The sequence below is a fragment of the Gordionus sp. m RMFG-2023 genome, chromosome 3 (assembly GCF_954871325.1).
Source record: "Gordionus sp. m RMFG-2023 chromosome 3, tfGorSpeb1-WG-v2, whole genome shotgun sequence".
Classification (NCBI taxonomy): Eukaryota; Metazoa; Nematomorpha; class Gordioida; order Chordodea; family Parachordodidae; genus Gordionus; species Gordionus sp. m RMFG-2023.
Window position 1 is genome coordinate 33,507,378 of NC_088777.1, and position 18,433 is coordinate 33,525,810.

General features: G+C 24.6%; 1 protein-coding gene and 1 long non-coding RNA gene across 2 annotated transcripts; both read right to left on the reverse strand.

The window, feature by feature from the left end:
* Window positions 1-440: 440 nt before the first annotated feature.
* LOC135927176 (uncharacterized) lies at window positions 441-1,446 on the reverse strand. Its single transcript, XM_065463130.1, has 7 exons — window positions 1,403-1,446; window positions 1,223-1,294; window positions 1,143-1,179; window positions 981-1,073; window positions 848-934; window positions 762-803; window positions 441-718 (listed from the first exon to the last, which is right to left on the reverse strand). Exons 3-7 carry the CDS (start codon window positions 1,156-1,158, stop codon window positions 651-653), a joined length of 306 nt encoding a protein of 101 aa, XP_065319202.1. The 5' UTR covers window positions 1,159-1,179; window positions 1,223-1,294; window positions 1,403-1,446; the 3' UTR covers window positions 441-650.
* Window positions 1,447-9,260: 7,814 nt separating this feature from the next.
* Window positions 9,261-10,717, reverse strand: LOC135925886 (uncharacterized). Its single transcript, XR_010571753.1, has 2 exons — window positions 10,134-10,717; window positions 9,261-9,765 (listed from the first exon to the last, which is right to left on the reverse strand). It is a non-coding gene; the product is annotated as an uncharacterized LOC135925886 (long non-coding RNA).
* Between the last annotated feature and the right edge of the window lie 7,716 nt (window positions 10,718-18,433).

The window sequence follows — 18,433 nt, forward strand, 5'->3', positions numbered from 1 at the left end:
AGAAAAAGAGTTTAAAGATAATAAAACATTAAGCTTTTGTTTCCATCAAAAGAGAAATTTATATTATATATAAGTCAAATAAAAAGAATAAACAATTTTTCATTTTAATGTGAATTCTGATATAATTATGGAATAAATATTTTAAATTATCATATATTTTATTTGAATTTAATAATATCACCTTTGATTCAATTTTAACTATAATTTCTTTATCTTAATTTTATTCTTAGCACATAAATTAAACCAAAATGATAGTATTCTTAAATCTTATTTAAAAATTTTATTTTCATTGTTTTGCAAATTTGGTCTACATTTTGATCAATTCATTCACAAATCCTATAATCTTGCCTTATTTTCCAAAACATCTTTAATTTTTTTTATATCTTACCCTTCTAAATAGCCAAAATAACGTAAAGCAGCCCATAAAAAATTTCCCTGTTCTTTATTATTGCATTATTTAGAAGTGACTCAATAAAACAAATATTTTTTGAAGGTCATTTTTTATTATAAGATATATAATTTATAAAAAAATAATATTTGTACTATTGATTATATAAAAATTAATATTAAATATTTTATTTAAAAAATGATAGCTTTCTAATTTGATTTGAGCTTGTAGATATATTCCCAACTTTCACAAAAGAAAAATTTTAAGTTGGGACATTTGTGGTGTTATTTAATGGTAATGTCAGTTTGGGCATATTATTTGGTAAAATCCCTTAAAGAAATAAATATTAAATATTATTAAAGTGGTCTATTACTAAAAGGATTTAATGGCCTAATATTAGTTCCATGTGGTAGTACTAAAATAAAATAATCAGGTATATATATAATAAAAGTTATTTACAGGAAATGTGGAGTACATTGTTCGTTTTCGCAGAAGTATCCTCTGGTAATATCTTTTTTTGTAATTGATTTGTATTTAATAGAGGCCCTACAATAAAACATTAGATAATAATATAATTAAGTAATTTCATTACTAAAAGAATCTTTTTGTCTATCATAATTACAAGAATGGATAACTATATTCTTATCTGATGAGCCAGCAGTGTGCTTTTTAGCATTAGCACATCCTAAAAATAATATATATAAAAAATTAAATAAAGTTTATTTAAAAATCTAATCTAACAATATATAATAACCTATAAATGTTTGCATTGATGAATGTAAAGGTAGAATCTTGAAAATATATTATGCATTATAAAAATTTATATAAAAATACTTGTGTTTTCAGAAAGAGTTTGCAAGGGTTTACTATTTGTGAAAATTTTTATTGATGAGGGAAAACTAGTATCTAAAAAATATATATTGTAAAGACATAAAAAAATTTTTTGCTTCTCATATAAACAATATTTGCTTTTAGCCAAAAAAGTGATATCAATGTAACTCTAAAATATATAACCTTTCATATCTATCATATGCTTAAAGTTGTGATTATTTTCTTTGTCCATTATATTGATGTTATTTATTTGTTTCTTTTTCATCACTTTTACTTTTCACAAATAATATAAATGAATTTAAAGATCAAACCTTTTCTTATATTTTTAGCATCTTTGCGTCTTTCAAATATCCTGGACTCATTTTTTCTGGCATTTCAATATTTTTAATATTATTGAAGTTGATTTTTACTTCACTAACTTGTTTCAGTGGATTTTCTGGTTTTTGTTCAACATCTTTTATATATATTTTCTAAAGTTTACAGAATATATTATAATTCATTAAAAAAAATTATTAATAAATTCTAAAAAAAAATGATTACCCATGTCATTAAATTTAAACCCTGATGTTGGATTAAATATATTGATAGCATATTCAAATTGTTCAATAATTTTAGCAATAGGCTGACATATATCTTTATATACATATTTTAAGTGTATATATTTTGTTAAATGCATTTTGATTCATCTGAGATGATAATGATGATATATTTTGCATTATATCCTTTACTTTTCTGAATTTTTTTTCAGATGATAGAATTTTTTTTCATTGATAATATGATTAATTCTAGTGCCATCGATATCATTTTGATTAATATTAGTAGTAAGTATATTATTTTTATCAGTCATCTTATAAATTTTGGGAATGACTAAAATACGCGTCCCCGAAAACTACGCGTCCCTACGCTACCCCGGTCAAAACGACTTACTTTTATTATTATTAATAGGAAATCTTATTAAGCTTTATAAGATAAGTTAGAAAATGTTTTTTTTAATTTAAAAAAAACGGTAACTATATAAAATTTATAAAAATTTATTTTTTTAAAAAATAAACTACGCGTCCCTACGCGTCCCCGGTCAAAATACAGTTTTTTTTAAAAAATAAAAACAGATTCATATTTAACTCATTAAAAGAATACAGAATATGTAAATATTATATTTTAAAGTATTTTATAACTTAGTGATTTTTTGAAAAAACACTTTTTTTTTCAAAAACACTACGCGTCCCCGGTCAAAAAACCGTTTTATTTTAAAATAAAGGCAGATTCATGTTTAGCTTTTCAAGGAGATTCAGAAAATGGTATTAATAAAAAAAATTTTTTTTGGCTAAACTACGCGTCCCCGGTCAAAATACAGTTTTTTTAAAATATCAAAACAGATTCATATTTAGCTCATTAAAAGAATACAGAATATGTAAATATTATATTTTAAATTATTTTATAACTTAGTGATTTTTTCAAAAAACACTTTTTTTTTCAAAAACACTACGCGTCCCCGGTCAAAAAACCGTTTTTTTTTAAAAATAAAAGCAGATTCATGTTTAGCTTTTCAAGGAGATTCAGAAAATGGTATTAATAAAAAAAATTTTTTTTTTGGCTAAACTACGCGTCCCTACGCGTCCCCGGTCAAAATACAGTTTTTTTTTAAAATTCAAAACAGATTCATATTTAGCTCATTAAAAGAATACAGAATATGTAAATATTATATTTTAAACTATTTTATAACTTAGTGATTTTTTGAAAAATCACTTTTTTTTTCAAAAACACTACGCGTCCCCGGTCAAAATTTTTTAAAATAAAAGCAGATTCATGTTTAGCTTTTCAAGGAGATTCAGAAAATGGTATTAATAAAAAAATTAAAAAAAAATATTTTATCGAAAAAATTTTTTTTTGGTTCGGGGACGCGTATTTTAGTCATTCCCTAAATTTTTGAATTACGTGATACGTGATAAAAGCGTTTTCGCCCTCTGGTTGTGGATACAACAGAGCTACGCTAGGTTTTCCTCAAAAATCCATCAAACTGGATAGTTAATTAAGGGGAGAAAAAAATGAGGAGCCCTTCACACGTTTGTGGGCAAGCCGCACGTACTTGTACGCGCAACAGTCCGAGAACTGTTGCTTAAACGCCTATAGGCTAATCAACAAAAAGAAATGGGCAAAACAAAAGCCTATACCCATGAACTGCCAAAATAATTTAATTACTTTAAGGGTGGGTGGCGGCTAATTTTAAGTTTAACATCTAATGTAAGCCTTGATAGTTACTAACAAATAATTGAGAATGTGTTCATATCAATTGAGATTAGAATTTATTCATGAAAATAAGGAAAAGCTAAATGGGTTTACCACAAATTGTTTAAAATAGGTGAAAATTCCAGTGAATAGGCAAAAACTAGTCAGTAATCGGTTTATGACTATCCAGCAACGAACACCACACAACAAACGGTTATTTTTTCCTTTTTCCAGAGAAACAAAATACTCTATGGAGTGATAGATAGATTATATAGCGAAAAAGGTCTTTGATAATGATAAAGATATGAGAGAAAGGAAACTATGACGCAGAAATAGGAACCAGCTCCGTAAGTTTTAGGAAATGGAAAAGTAATTGTTGGCCAGGATTAACAAAAGGCATTTTGGCTTGATTGTTATATGATAGTCTATCACTCACGGAAAGACTCTACCAACAAAACATATTTACAAACCTCGCCACCCCCCTGTCGACTGGTTTCTCCATAAATGAAATAACAAGTGAACAAAGACTAAGAAAAAAACACTAAGAAAAAGCAAAGCTCCAGGGCCAGATAATATCACAGCAGAAATACCAAAAAAAATAAATAGCACCTATAACAATATCGCTACCTATTTGCCCTCATTTAATAGAATATGGGAGAGCGGAACTACTGCAGTGGGATGGATCAAAATCCTATCTAAGTAACTACCCAAAAAACTAAGACCACAGAAATTTAAGGCTTATTGAGCTATAGCCATCACATCCTATAGCATGGAAAAAAAGCATATCACCCACACCAAAATACATAAGTATATACAGGCCAAGAAAAGAAAATGCTGGATCCAAAAATTAATTTAGAAAAATAATCATGCAGAAAAACTAAGTACAAAACCCCCTTCTGCTTTACATTTGTGAATTATAACAGAGCTATTGATAATGTTAACCATGCAGTTTTGTCAGAAAATAAGATAAATAAAAGCTGAAGTCAGTGAAGTAAGTAATTCACAGAAAAGGTGAAAGACAAAATCAAGAGGTAAAATTGAGAGATGAAGAAATTAAATAACCTGAAAAATACAGAAAAAATTATGAGAGGTTTAGGTAGGTTCGGGGCCGAAATATTCCCACAGCTGTTTGGAGTCAAATGAAAGAAGGATGGTGAATACAAACAAGACACATTTAACATTTAAATTTAAGAAATTTTAAAATATTTATATTATAATTTATGCAATATATATTTATGAATATTTAACTAAATATAAAATATTTAAATATATCTAAAGTAATATTTAATATTTGTAATATTAAATTATATATAAAGTAATATTTAATAAATAATTAAAATATTAAATTATATATAAAGTAATATTTAATAAATAATTATACATATCTAAAGTAATATTTAAATATATATATATAAAGTAATATTTAAATATATATATAAGGTAATATTAAATTATATATAAAGAAATATTTAAAATAATTAAAATATTTATATGATAATTTGTGCAATATATTATAAAATATTTAAATATATCTAAAGTAATATTTAAATATATATATAAAGTAATATTTAAATATAAATATAACGTAATATTAAATTATATATAAAGTAATATTTAAATATATATATATATAAAGTAATATTTAAATATATATATAAGGTAATATTAAATTATATATAAAGAAATATTTAAATATAAATAATTAAAATCGTTATATGATAATTTATGCAATATATTATAAAATATTTAAAAAGTAATATTTAAATATATAAATAAAGTATTATTAAAAACCTTAAATATATATAAACTAATATAAAATAAAATATAGGAAGAATGTATTTAAATTCGCTAAAATAATTGGTTAATTTATAATTAATAAAGTTTTTTAGGATAAATGATGTAATGATACGAGTTTTCTAAATAAAAAAATGTAACCATAAAGTTTTCTAATATAAAGATTGTTTATTTTATTTTAAATTATTAATTTAATTTTATATAATTTTAAAATTTTACATTTTCTTTATCAAACTAAAAAAATCAGGTTTATATAATAATTTTCATATTAATATATAAAAATTTATATAATAAAAATCAATCTACACAATTTATAAAAAAATCAATTTATATCAACATAAAAAAAACAATTTAAAGGTTAGTATTAATCGGTCATATTAACAATAATAATTAATTAATATAAATGATTATTGTTAATAACAGAATGTAGACTATCTGGCTTATGTTAATTGTTAGGTATAAAAGAATAATCTGAAATTTCTGAACCCAAAAATAAATTTAACATAGTTAGTGGAATGTGTATATATTTATGAAGATCTTTAAGTGGATAGCAGTATATCATATTAAATTTTTTTAATTACTTCTAGTGCTGTAAACGTTACTACAAAAAAGAAACGCGTTACAGTTACTCGTTACATCTGAATAAGGGAACCCGATACGGTTACCTTAAAAAGAAACGCGCATTGAACGACTTGTCTTTATCTGAAAATCTTTGTAATTCAGATATGTCATAAGAGTCGTCATATGCAATTATCCTTAATATGACTATCTATTAATTTCCTTCTTTCCCATGCTTCCCTTAAAAATGGCTGCAGAGTTTGAAGATTGCCCCCATATTCCATAATAGCTTACACTTAGAAAATGTAATTTTTAAAATAATTTTAGAGTGTACATCGTTATTTCAATGTCAACAGTAATAAGAAATAAATAATTTTATAGTAAAATTAAATGTTTTTATTTTTTAAATATTTTGAGTCTAAAGCGGACACATAGTATATAATGAGAAAAGGGAGAGAAAAACGAATATTATAAGATGCCTCCTCAAATTTAATCAATCAGGCAGATAAAAAAATATATTTTGAAGTAACTTTTCCCCTCCAAGCTCTTGTAGAAAATTCGAGCCGTGTTGCGTCTAAAATTTAAAAATGATTGGCACAAGTGTTGTTAATTTGCTTGGTCGTAAAATTTACGAACCAAGTTTGTGTTCAAAGTTCTACTCTTGGGTAAACTAAGAAAAAATAAATCTCATTTACTAATCTTTCAAATTTTATTATACATTTAAATTTAATTATAAATTAGTAGGCTTTATTATTTTTTTCTACATTAATTCCATTTTCTAACTAAGCATTCAAATATTTGTTTAAATTGCGATGATTTTGGCTGTTTGTTTGATTTAACTATTTTTTCTCTTCCAGACTATGTTAAATCATCTTATATAATTATTAGTTTATATATAGTTACTTAACTATCAAAACAACACTCAGGTATTACAACAACAAACAACTACGTTTTAATGTATCTGTTTTTTTTACTTACTTCAATTTTTTTTTTCTCTTGAAACACGAAAATCGATAATTTTATTTCTTTATTTTTCTTTTCTTAAAATATGAAATCGTACATAAAACAAAATAATTGTCTCCAAGTGTTTTATTTTAATTATTTTTGCAAAGAAAATAATTTTATATGGATAAGATAACATGTTTCATTAAATCATCACAACTAAGGGAATGACAGCGTTGCCTGTTTGTATATAGAAAAAAAAATGTTTTTTTATTCTTTACGTGATACGTGATAAAAGCGTTTTCGCCCTCTGGTTGTGGATACAACAGAACGCTAGGTTTTCCTCAAAAATCCATCAAACTGGATAGTTAATTAAGGGGAGAAAGATGAGGAGCCCTTCACACGTTTGTGGGCAAGCCGCACGTACTTGTACGCGCAACAGTCCGAGAACTGTTGCTTAAACGTCTATAGGCTAATAAACAAAAAGAAATGGGCAAACACAAAAGCCTATACCCCAGAACTGCAAAAATAATTTAATTACTTTAAGGGTGGGTGGTGGCTAATTTTAAGTTTAACATCTAATGTAAAGCCTTGATAATTACTATCAATAATTGAGAATGTGTTCATATCAATTGAGATTAGAGTTTATTCATGAAAATAAGAAAAAGCTAATGGGTTTACCGCAGATTGTTTGAATAGGTGAAAATTCCAGTGAATAGGCAAAGCTAGACAGTAATAGGCCTATGACTATCCAGCAACAAACACCACACAACAAAGGTTTTTTTTTATTTTCTTTTTCCAGAGAAACAAAAATACTCTATGGAGTGATAGATAGATTATAAAGCGGAAAAGGTCTTTGATAATGATAAAGATATGAGAGAAAGGAACTATGACGCAAAAATAGGGAACCAGCTCCGTAAGTTTAGGAAATGGAAAAGTAATTGTTGGTCAGGATCAACAAAAGGCATTATGGCTTGATTGTTATATGATAGTCTATTACTCATAGAAAGACTCTACCAACAAACATAATTACAAAACCTCGCCGCCCCCTGATGACTGGTTTCTCCATAAATGAAATAAGAAATTGTCAAAGACTAAGAAAAACAAAGCTCCGGGACTAGATAATATCACAGCAGAAAAACCAAAAATAGCACTTATAACGATATCGCTACCTATTTGCCCTCTTTCAATAAAATATGGGAGAGCGGAACTACTGCAGTGGGATGGAACAAATCCTACCTAAGTAACTACCCAAAAAACTAAGACCATAGAAATTAAAGGGTTATTGAGCTATAGCCATCACATCCTGTTGCATGGAAAAAATTTTTATGGTTCACTCAAAAAAACCACAAGCGTATCACCTACACCGAATCTTCCCCCTAAAAATACATAAGTATATACAGGCCAAGAAAAGAAAAATACAGGAGCCAAAAATTAATTCAGAAAAATAATCATGCAAAAAGTAAGTACAAACCTAACTTTAAAAAAAAAATTATTCTGTAAACATACTCTTTACCCTACCCATAGTGGCGCCACTATTTTATTATGAATAAAAATAATCGTAAGAGGAAAATAATTTCCAGGAAAAGAAAGAAAACATGATAAATTTTCCACAAAAAACCTAAGATATAGGAACTAATTGAAAAGATGATGATGGAAATAGCCGTCGACTTGGACAAATCGGCCATTGGAGGAATCAGGCATACACTCCTAAAAAATCGTAGATAACATATAAAACAAAATATTTTGAAAAGATGATGATGGAAATAACAGTCGACCTGGACAAATCGGCCAATGGAGGATTCAGACATACACTCCCAAAAAAAATCGTAGATACCAAACAAAACAAAATATTTTGAAAAATTTATGTGATTTTTTAAAAGAGAGAAGAGACTTACCTAATTTTTTCTTGGAGAACATATTGTTTCATTTGAATAATATAACTTATTTTTTTATATATCATTTATATATATTTTAATAATTTCTTATCTGTAAATTTAAAAAAAATTTGATAAGCAAAATAATAATTGTAAGATTTGAAATATATAATATTCACTGCTTATAATCATCTCTGAAATAGATATTTTTATGAATAAAATTCAAGGTTACAACGTTAGTAACTACGTTACTTTTTTTTACATTACTTTACAGCACAAATTAATATATAAATATTTATATTTTAGAAGGCAAATTTTATAATTTTTATTCTGATCATACTTAGGGTTGAACATCTATCGGTTACCGGATTAATTTATTAATCTATTTAATTAAAACCTATGATTAACCAAGACATATAAAAGTCTAATAATAAATTAATCAATTGTTTTAGTTAAAAAAATCAGCAATATATATTCAAAAATGATTATTTGAATAAAATAAGGATTCAAAATTTAAATTTTGTATTTCTTTTATCAATTATCTCCTTCCTTATACTTGTTTGGATGGACATGATACAAAAAAATTTGAATAATAAAATTTTATGTTACAAATTTTATAAATTATGGATTTTCTCAAATGACAATAAAATTTAAAATATCCTTTATTAAAATATAATAAATAGTAATATGACATTTTAAAACAACAACAACTTAATTAATATGGAGAAAAAAATTTCATAGATGGAAAAGATGTCCTTTTCACCAATCTTTTCCTCACAGATATAACACCATTCAATCTCAATATAAATATAGAACTTCCAATATAATTTTACTTTCCCAAAGAATAATAAATTCAATTTTTATATGTTAGCATTTTTTACAATTAATAATAAAAATATCTAAAAAACAATTGAATTTGTAATAAAATGAAATTTACATTGAAACATATTCACCACCATCCTGATAAATCTAAAGAGCATTATGCAATTATGAATAAACTTAAAGTACAAATTATCCCCATATCACTGTCTCCAACTTCTTGTGGAGGATTGAACATTTGACTTTCTTCCAACAAGTTCCCAGAAATTCCCACATCACTGTCTCCAACTTCTTGTCGAGGATTTATCAAAGGAGGCACTAATGTCGTGACTTAAATAAAAATATATTAAGAAAAATTTGATTAAATATTTATAATAAAATTTAAAAATAATTTTGTAAAATACTTCCTCTTCTTCCACTTAAAATAATTATTGTTCTTCTAATGTTCTATTTCTTAGAAAATATAAATATTTCTAATTTTATCCATGTGTTCAAATGCTGTTAAAATTATAAAAGATATATGATAAATTTTAGAAAAAAAAATTTGCCATACATCATTAAAACCAATTACCTTGGCCTTGTTCAGAAAAATATATTCTAATAATATAGAATCTTGCTAATACTAAGATATAATCTTGCAAATACTAAGATAGAATCTTACTAAAACTAATATGTAAATATTAATTAAAACCAATTACCTTTGCCTTGAGGTATTTATATTTGATATTAGCTTTTAAGGTTTAGTCTTTATTTTATAATTTTCTACAAAAATGGTTTGTAAATAGCTTTTGAGGTTTAGTCTTTATTTTATAATTTTCTACAAAAATGGTATGTAAATAGCTTTTAAGGTTTAGTCTTTATTTTATAATTTTCTACAAAAATGGTATATAAATAGCTTTTGAGGTTTAGTCTTTATTTTATAATTTTCTACAAAAATGGTATATAAATAGCTTTCGAGGTTTAGTCTTTATTTTATAATTTTCTACAAAAATGGTATGTAAATAGCTTTTAAGGTTTAGTCATTATTTTATAATTTTCTACAAAAATGGTATATAAATAGCTTTTGAGGTTTAGTCTTTATTTTATAATTTTCTACAAAAATGGTATGTAAATACCTTTTGAGGTTTAGTCTTTATTTTATAATTTTTTACAAAAATGGTATGTAAATAGCTTTTGAGGTTTAGTCTTTATTTTATAATTTTCTACAAAAATGGTATGTAATTAGCTTTTGAGGTTTAGTCTATTTTATAATTTTCTACAAAAATGTGTATGTAAATATTAATTAAAACCAATTACCTTTGCCTTGAGGTACTGTATTTATATTTAATATTAGCTTGGTTTCGTCTTAATTTTAGAATTTTCAACAAAAATGTGTATGTAAATATTAATTAAAACCAATTACCTTTGCCTTGAGGTACTGTATTTATAATTTTAGAATTTTCTTGGCTTTATTTATGATTACCTTTGCCTTGAGGTACTGTATTTATAATTTTAGAATTTTCTTGGCTTTATTTATGATTACCTTTGCCTTGAGGTACTGTATTTATAATTTTAGAATTTTCTTGGCTTTATTTATGTCTACTCTATTGTAAGGATGCGAGAAAGATTCCGATTCCAAGCGCCGATATTAATTTTAGAATTTTCTACAAAAATATAATTTTATAATTTAGGAAAAATAATTTGCCATTTGACTCCAAATGGTTTGATGACAAAAGAAAGAAAAATGAATCGGACCGATACCGAATGTTATACCAATTATTATTAAAATATTCTTCCACATCTGGAAAATTTAATGCAACCAATGAATTATATATTTCCCAATAATGCTCTTCTGTTTTTTGAATATATCATTTTTTTCAATAAATTTAGCACAATTTTTACTTGTGTAGAATTTATATTTCTCTTTTTAGCAGTTATTTCTCTAATAAATGTTTGTTGAACATAAAATATACATATTTCAAGAGAGGCCATAGGAAAGGCTTCTCTATAGGCATGCCTATCAGCAAAGTCTTTGTCTGCGATTATTACTTTAATTTTGTTATTATTATCATTGTACGATTTAAATAAATCACACATATTTTTAACAATTAAATAATTCTCAGATTTGACTATCCAGATAGCAGCAAATCTCGTTTGTTCTTCGCCATCAATAACAAAGAGAGTAAATACTGGCATTTGATAATAATTTAATTTATAAGTTGCATCAACAAGGAGAATCTCTGGAAATGCACTAAAGTATTCCTTCATATTTGGGGTCTGGTAATATATACCCTGAAGGCTATTATTTTCATAAACTATTTTGATATTATCAGGGCTTTGATTTTTTAATAAGTTGATAACATCCATGAGCTCAGAGTCCCCTGGTTGATATAGTATTTTCTTTTTTATATTATATAAATCACGATTTGTAGCATAAATTCCTTTTTTTTGGAAGTCATATTTTATTTTAGGAATTGAAGCATTATATTCTAAGCACTTAACAATTAATGATCTTGATTCATCATTTATTTTACATTGCTTAGGTAAACGCATGTATAAATTATAATCTAAATTAATAAATAAAAATTGTATCTTAAAAATATATACCCAAATCATGATTATGCCCAATATTCATTTTGGAAACTTCTAGCCTATGTAGATCCCCTATTATTATGTGCTTTACTGAAAAGCTGTCTGGGCAATTTAGTTGTAAAGTTTGGGTAATTTTCCTTTCCCACGACTTTTAAAGTGTCTTCCTCCATGTATACAAACATAACGTATATATTTGTATTGTATTGTTTGAATTATGTTTTCATCAAAATTACCAAGCTTGATACATGTTGCTATATGGTAATTAGTAAACACTAGATTTTCATATTTATCTATAGCTTCTCGCAAATCATTAAATGATTCAAATTGTGCCCCAACCTATGAAATAGATTATAGAATAGATAACCTTATTAAAAAAAATATGCATTGTTACTTCTAATTTTTTTTGGGCATGACTAAAATACGCGTCCCCGAAAACTACGCGTCCCTACGCGTCCCCGGTCAAAGAGGTTTAATTTATATAATATTAATATAAAATCTTATTTAGCTTCATAAAATAAGTTAAAAAATGTTTTTTATGATTTAAAAAAAAAATGATATCTTAGTAAAATTTTTAAAAAATTATTTTTACATGAAAAAACTACGCGTCCCCGGTCAAGATATAATTTTTTTTTTTAAATAAAAGCAGATTCATATTTAGCTCATTAAATGAATATAGAAAATGTTTTTTATGATTTAAAAAAAATGTGTTAACTTAGTAAAATTTTTAAAAATTTATTTTTTTTAAAAAAAACTACGCGTCCCTACGCGTTTTTGACTAAACTACGCGTCCCTACGCGGGTCAAGATAGATTATTTTTATAAAATTGAATATAGAATCGTGTATAGTTTTTTATGGAGATTCCGAAAATGGTATTAATAAAAAAAATTTAATTAATTTTCGAAATTTTTTTTTTGACTAAACTACGTGTCCCTACGCATCCCCGGTCAAGATACATTTTTTTTAAAAAAATAAAAACAGATTCATGTTTAGCTCATTAAATGGATATAGAAAATGTTTTTTTTTATTTAAAAAAGAAGTGTTAACTTAGTAAAATATTTAAAAAACACTTTTTTTTAAAATTTTTTCACTAAACTACGCGTCCCCGGTCAAGATAGAATTTTAAAAAATAAATATAGAATCGTGTATAGTTTTTCAAGGAGATTCTGAAAATGGTATTAATAAAAATATTTAAAAAAAAATATATATAAATAAAATTTCCAAGCCAGCTTCATACACATAATAATGGTGGTAAAATTTTCTCAAGCCTGCCAAAGACCATGGTTGGACTGGGCTTGGAAAATATTCCTCAAAATTAATATGGGCTTGGACCTGACTTGGGACAATTTTTTACAAATTATTATGTGTTGAACAGGTTTGAGAAATTTCAAAATAAAATAATTCTCAAAATTATTAAGGTCTTGGACACTTGGAAATTTTTTAATATATAATATGAGCCAAACATTGGTTAAAGAAATTTTTCAAAGACCTGGGCCGGGCCTGATCAAAAAAAGAACCATAAGGATATCTGATTAATGCTATACGATTTTTTTAAAATTTTATTTTAGTTCTAAACTACCAAATTTATTATGGTCACGGGTTTAGAGAAATTTTTCAAAAATATTGTGGGCTTGGACCTGGCTTGGGATTTTATAATATTAAATATTAGCCATAGGTAATCAATAATATTTTAACAAATAATTTTGATTTGGGTTGAAAGCTAATTTAAAAATATTTTCTGTTGCATTAGGAAAATTATTTAAATTTAAATTAACTTTGAAATTGTAACTTTAAAAATTGTATAAATTATCACTGTGGGATATTAAAGATAAAAGGTTATAAAATTTGAACATTAACTTTAAAGTATATTGTGATTATGACTTTAGGTTGTTAAAGTTTAATTTGTTTTTATAGATATATATAGTCGTGTTTTTTGTTAATTATAAGAGTTAGTTGTAATATTATGTAATAAAATAAATATTGAATAAAATACGTTACTTGTTTTCAAGTTGTAAATTTATCGAAACAAATGTCTTAAAATATATAAAAATTCACTTAAATAATAATTGCCTTCCGTATAATTTATTATGGTGGCAGCGGTAAAAGTAGTATGATGAATAAAAAATTAATTATTTTATAATTTTTCTAAAAAAAAATAAATAAATAAAAATTTAGGTATCAATGGTTGATGGAATTGATACAAGTGGAAACTCATGGACAAAATATTATGGAAATGGATTCTTAAAGATCATATTTAATAAATTCTAAAACACGTAAGAGATATAAAATAAATATGACGTATAAATATAAAAACTTAAAGTAAATTAAAGTAAATTAAAATAAAATTAATCAATATGGACTATCCAAAATATGATAATGATGTAAATAAATATATAAATGAATAGGAGAAATTTTTTTTGATATATGAAGTTGAAAATAGTGCTAAGGTATTGCTCCAAAATCTTCCAGAAGGTCTATATTTGGAGATGGACGTATTAATGGAAGCAATAAGGTTACCAACAGGGAGAGATGCAACTTTTGAGAAAACTATGACAATATTAAAATATTTATCTGGCTATAAGGCAGAAAAGGAGATAAAAGAAACACCTAAATTACATCATAATTATTTAAATGATAAAGTGCAAACCAAAAATTATAGGAATAATTATAATAATCACTATGAGTGTAAAAATTGTTACGAAAGACATTACAATAATAAGGAATATAATAATTATGCGAGATTTAACAATAGAAATAATAATCATAATATCAATTACAATAAGTATCGATATAATAATGATAATAATTATAAATATAATAGTATAAAAAATAATGAAGTAAAAGTAAAAAAACCAATCAATGTAAAAATAGAAGTAAAAAAACCAATAGTGAAGGATAAGCCAATTGATGTAAAAATAGTATATAGTTCTTTATTTCGTAGTGATATTAATATTAAGTCGTATGAAGAGTGGAAAACGACTAATGAGTTTAACAAGAGACAATTTTGTAGAATTAACGCAGAAAAAGTAGACATTTATAAAACAAAAATTGTAGAAAAGTTGGAAATTAATACTAAAAATTTTGAAATTACGTAGGTAAAAATATTAAAAAATGATATAGTAGAAACGTTTATATGTAGTTATATTAATCACATAGTAAAATTTGAAGAAATAATAATAAAAGAGAAAAAATGTGATAATATAAATAATTTAATTAATATTGATAAAGATTCTAAGAAATGCAAAAATTTTAAAAAAGTGAAAAATATTACGTGTAAAAGTAGGAATAATGTTAAAAGAAATAGGAGTAGTGTTAGGAGAAAGGATGACAAAATTAAAATTGAACATATAAAAGAATTCTTAATGAAGGAGAGAATAAAATTGTTGGGAATAAAATTTATTTTTAAAAGTTTGAAATTTGATTTTAAGAAAATTTTTATAAAAAAATTTATTAAACTAAAGAATAAAGGAGTTAAATTCAAATTAAAATAAAAAGAATAAAAAAGTACGTAATATAAAATTTTAATTACTTCATGGACCAAAATGATTAATATAACATGTAAATTAATACTATAATATAAAAAATTTAAACAATACTAAAACGCGATTCTATAATCAACATTTTATGATGATTATTATATTCTTATATTCGATTGGATCGATTCTTATTATTCCTAATTATTCTTGATTGACTAATAATAATGATAATAATAACGATGGAGGGCAAACGAGCAATCAAACAAATAACAAAGAGGCGAAACGATCATAACAAACCAACGTAATGAAAACAAGCCAATGATAAAACGTGACAAAAGCAAGACAACGATAAAAGATGAAATCAACAATTACTTATGCAACTATAAAAAAATAGCGAAAATGACAAACTAATCGTACAACGGACGTTTTAGAGAGGGAAGAAGTCAAATAAAATCGAAATCAAAATCAAGTTCGAGGTCAAGTTCAAAATCAAAAGGAACAAAATCGGAAATATTATCTGAGACCGAAAAAGATTTATCAAATATATATATAAATAAAATGAATTTTTTTTTAGCTAAATCTGGGTAATGAACACTGAAAGATACATGGACGTAAACGGATAAAAATCTTAGTGACAACTTCAACATACGATACGATCGATACAATGAAGGGGGAAACTAAAAGAGAGGGAAATGTTGTATTAGGAAAATTATTTAAATTTTAACTTTGAAATTGTAACTTTTAAAATTGTATAAATTATCACTGTGGGATATTAAAGATAAAAGGTTATAAAATTTGAACATTAACTTTAAAGTATATTGTGATTATGACTTTAGGTTGTTAAAGTTTAATTTGTTTTTATAGATATACATAGTCGTGTTTTTTGTTAATTATAAGAGTTAGTTGTAATATTATGTAATAAAATAAATATTGAATTAAATACGTTACTTGTTTTCAAGTTGTAAATTTATCGAAACAAATGTCTTAAAATATATAAAAATTCACTTAATAATAATTGCCTTCCGTATAATTTATTACTTACAATTTTACGCTAATTTATATTTTGATACGCTTATTATGCTACAAGTTATAGTTATAAATTGAATACGAATTACACATTTTTTTCATGTTATAGTATTTTCTGATCTATTTTGATAAATTAAATATAAAGACATAATATTATCTGATTTTCTTTTATAACTTAAAATTAGAGATTTAGAATAATCTAGTTTTCTTTAAAAACTTAAATTTAAAGAATTATCCAATTTCCTTTGACGACTTAAATTCAATGAGATTGAATTATCTAATTTCCTTTAACGACTCAAAATTAAAGCATAGGATTTTTTTTGATTTGCTTTGACGATATAAAATTTAAAGACATAGAATTTATTATTTTAATTTTTTATTTTAGTTATGATTATGTAATTACAATTTATATTAATTAACAAAGTATTAGTAGTTAATTTATTTGTATTCTCTTTAATTCTCAACTACAACATTTGTTACCGAAACAATATGTTCTATGGGCAAATCCAGTATAATTAACTTTCATTATTTTACAACTTTGTCCATCACCACCTCCTTCTCTATCAGATTCTCAAATTGATCTTTGAATATATTTAAAATTATATAAAATCTAAGTTTATTATCCTTCATGAGATTTCAGATCAATGATACATTAGCAGCTGAAATAAAAAATATTTAAAACAACTTAAGAAACAGTGAATCAATTAAACTTTGAGGAGATTAGTAATTTTTTTAAATCAATCTTTTCTTATTTTGATAATTTTAATTTTGTAGTACATAAATCATAGACCATGTGATTTAAAATTGATGACATATTTGGGCACTTTTTTATTATGAAATGGGCAGTAATAAAATAATCAGTGGGAAAAATATTTGGTTGGTAATTTTGGATTTTTAGGCAGTTAATATTTAATTTTCAAGTTTTTATATTTACTTGGGCAGTTTTATTTTTTTACACTAACTTTATTAATTTTATCGATAAAAAAAATACTACCATTTTGATAAATTTACTGCCCAAAAATTTATAAATACTGCCAAAAAGATTAATTTGCTAATAATAAAAATACTACCCATTTTTATTAAATTATTACCCAAAAATTCATAGCCTTTAAAATTTTAACTCTTAGAAAATTATATTTCCTTTTCACATTAAATAGATATAAAAAATAATTTAAAAAAATTAGTGCTGTGAAGTAACGTCAAAAAAGTAACTCCATTCGTTACCTCCTTCTAGACGTAATGAGTAACAGTAACGCGTTTCTTTTTTTGAGTAACGGTAACGCAAAACGTTACTTTATATTTTCTCTTAAAAAATATCAAAAAGTAAAACACAATTATAAAATTACTTCTTTTTATTTTTTAATTCTTAATATAAATAATTTAAACCGAGTTTTAATTCATATCAACCTTCCTTCATTTTTATTTTAAATTCTCGTTGTTAAATTTTCTGTCGAAATTAATATTCAATCAAAATTCAAAGTAAATGTTTATAATGATATTATTATTCTTATAATTTATTTTAAGAATATTATGTCCATAGTACTTACTTTTTTTAGATGAAGATGATTTAACCCTTCCCTGGCCCTAATTTGAAATATATTTTAAACCAATAAAGAAAATTAATAGTACCAAATCTACACTTTGTAAATTATATCCCAAGACAAATATTTTAACCTCAATGTCCAGCAGTTCAAACTTAAAAAAAGATAAATTAATATATCATTAATCATGGAATTAAAATATAAGTAGGGCTGTATCGATATTGAATATCGGATCAGATCAACACTGATATTTAGCCTTTTCCAAAAATATCAGATCGGGCCGATACCTGTAAAAAACCGATCCAATCTTTTTTTTTGTTATGTATATTTATTTTACATTATAATATTTTCTAAATAATTTTTTTTTAAACAATGCAAATGCACAAC

Excerpts from the sequence above, each read along its gene's own strand:
- LOC135927176 (XM_065463130.1), bottom strand. Across the intron at positions 935-980 it reads TAGACAAAAAGATTCTTTTA|GGCCTCTATTAAATACAAAT; the intron begins GTAATGAAATTA and ends GTTTTATTGTAG. Across the intron at positions 804-847 it reads CAATGTACTCCACATTTCCT|TACTACCACATGGAACTAAT; the intron begins GTAAATAACTTT and ends ATTTTATTTTAG.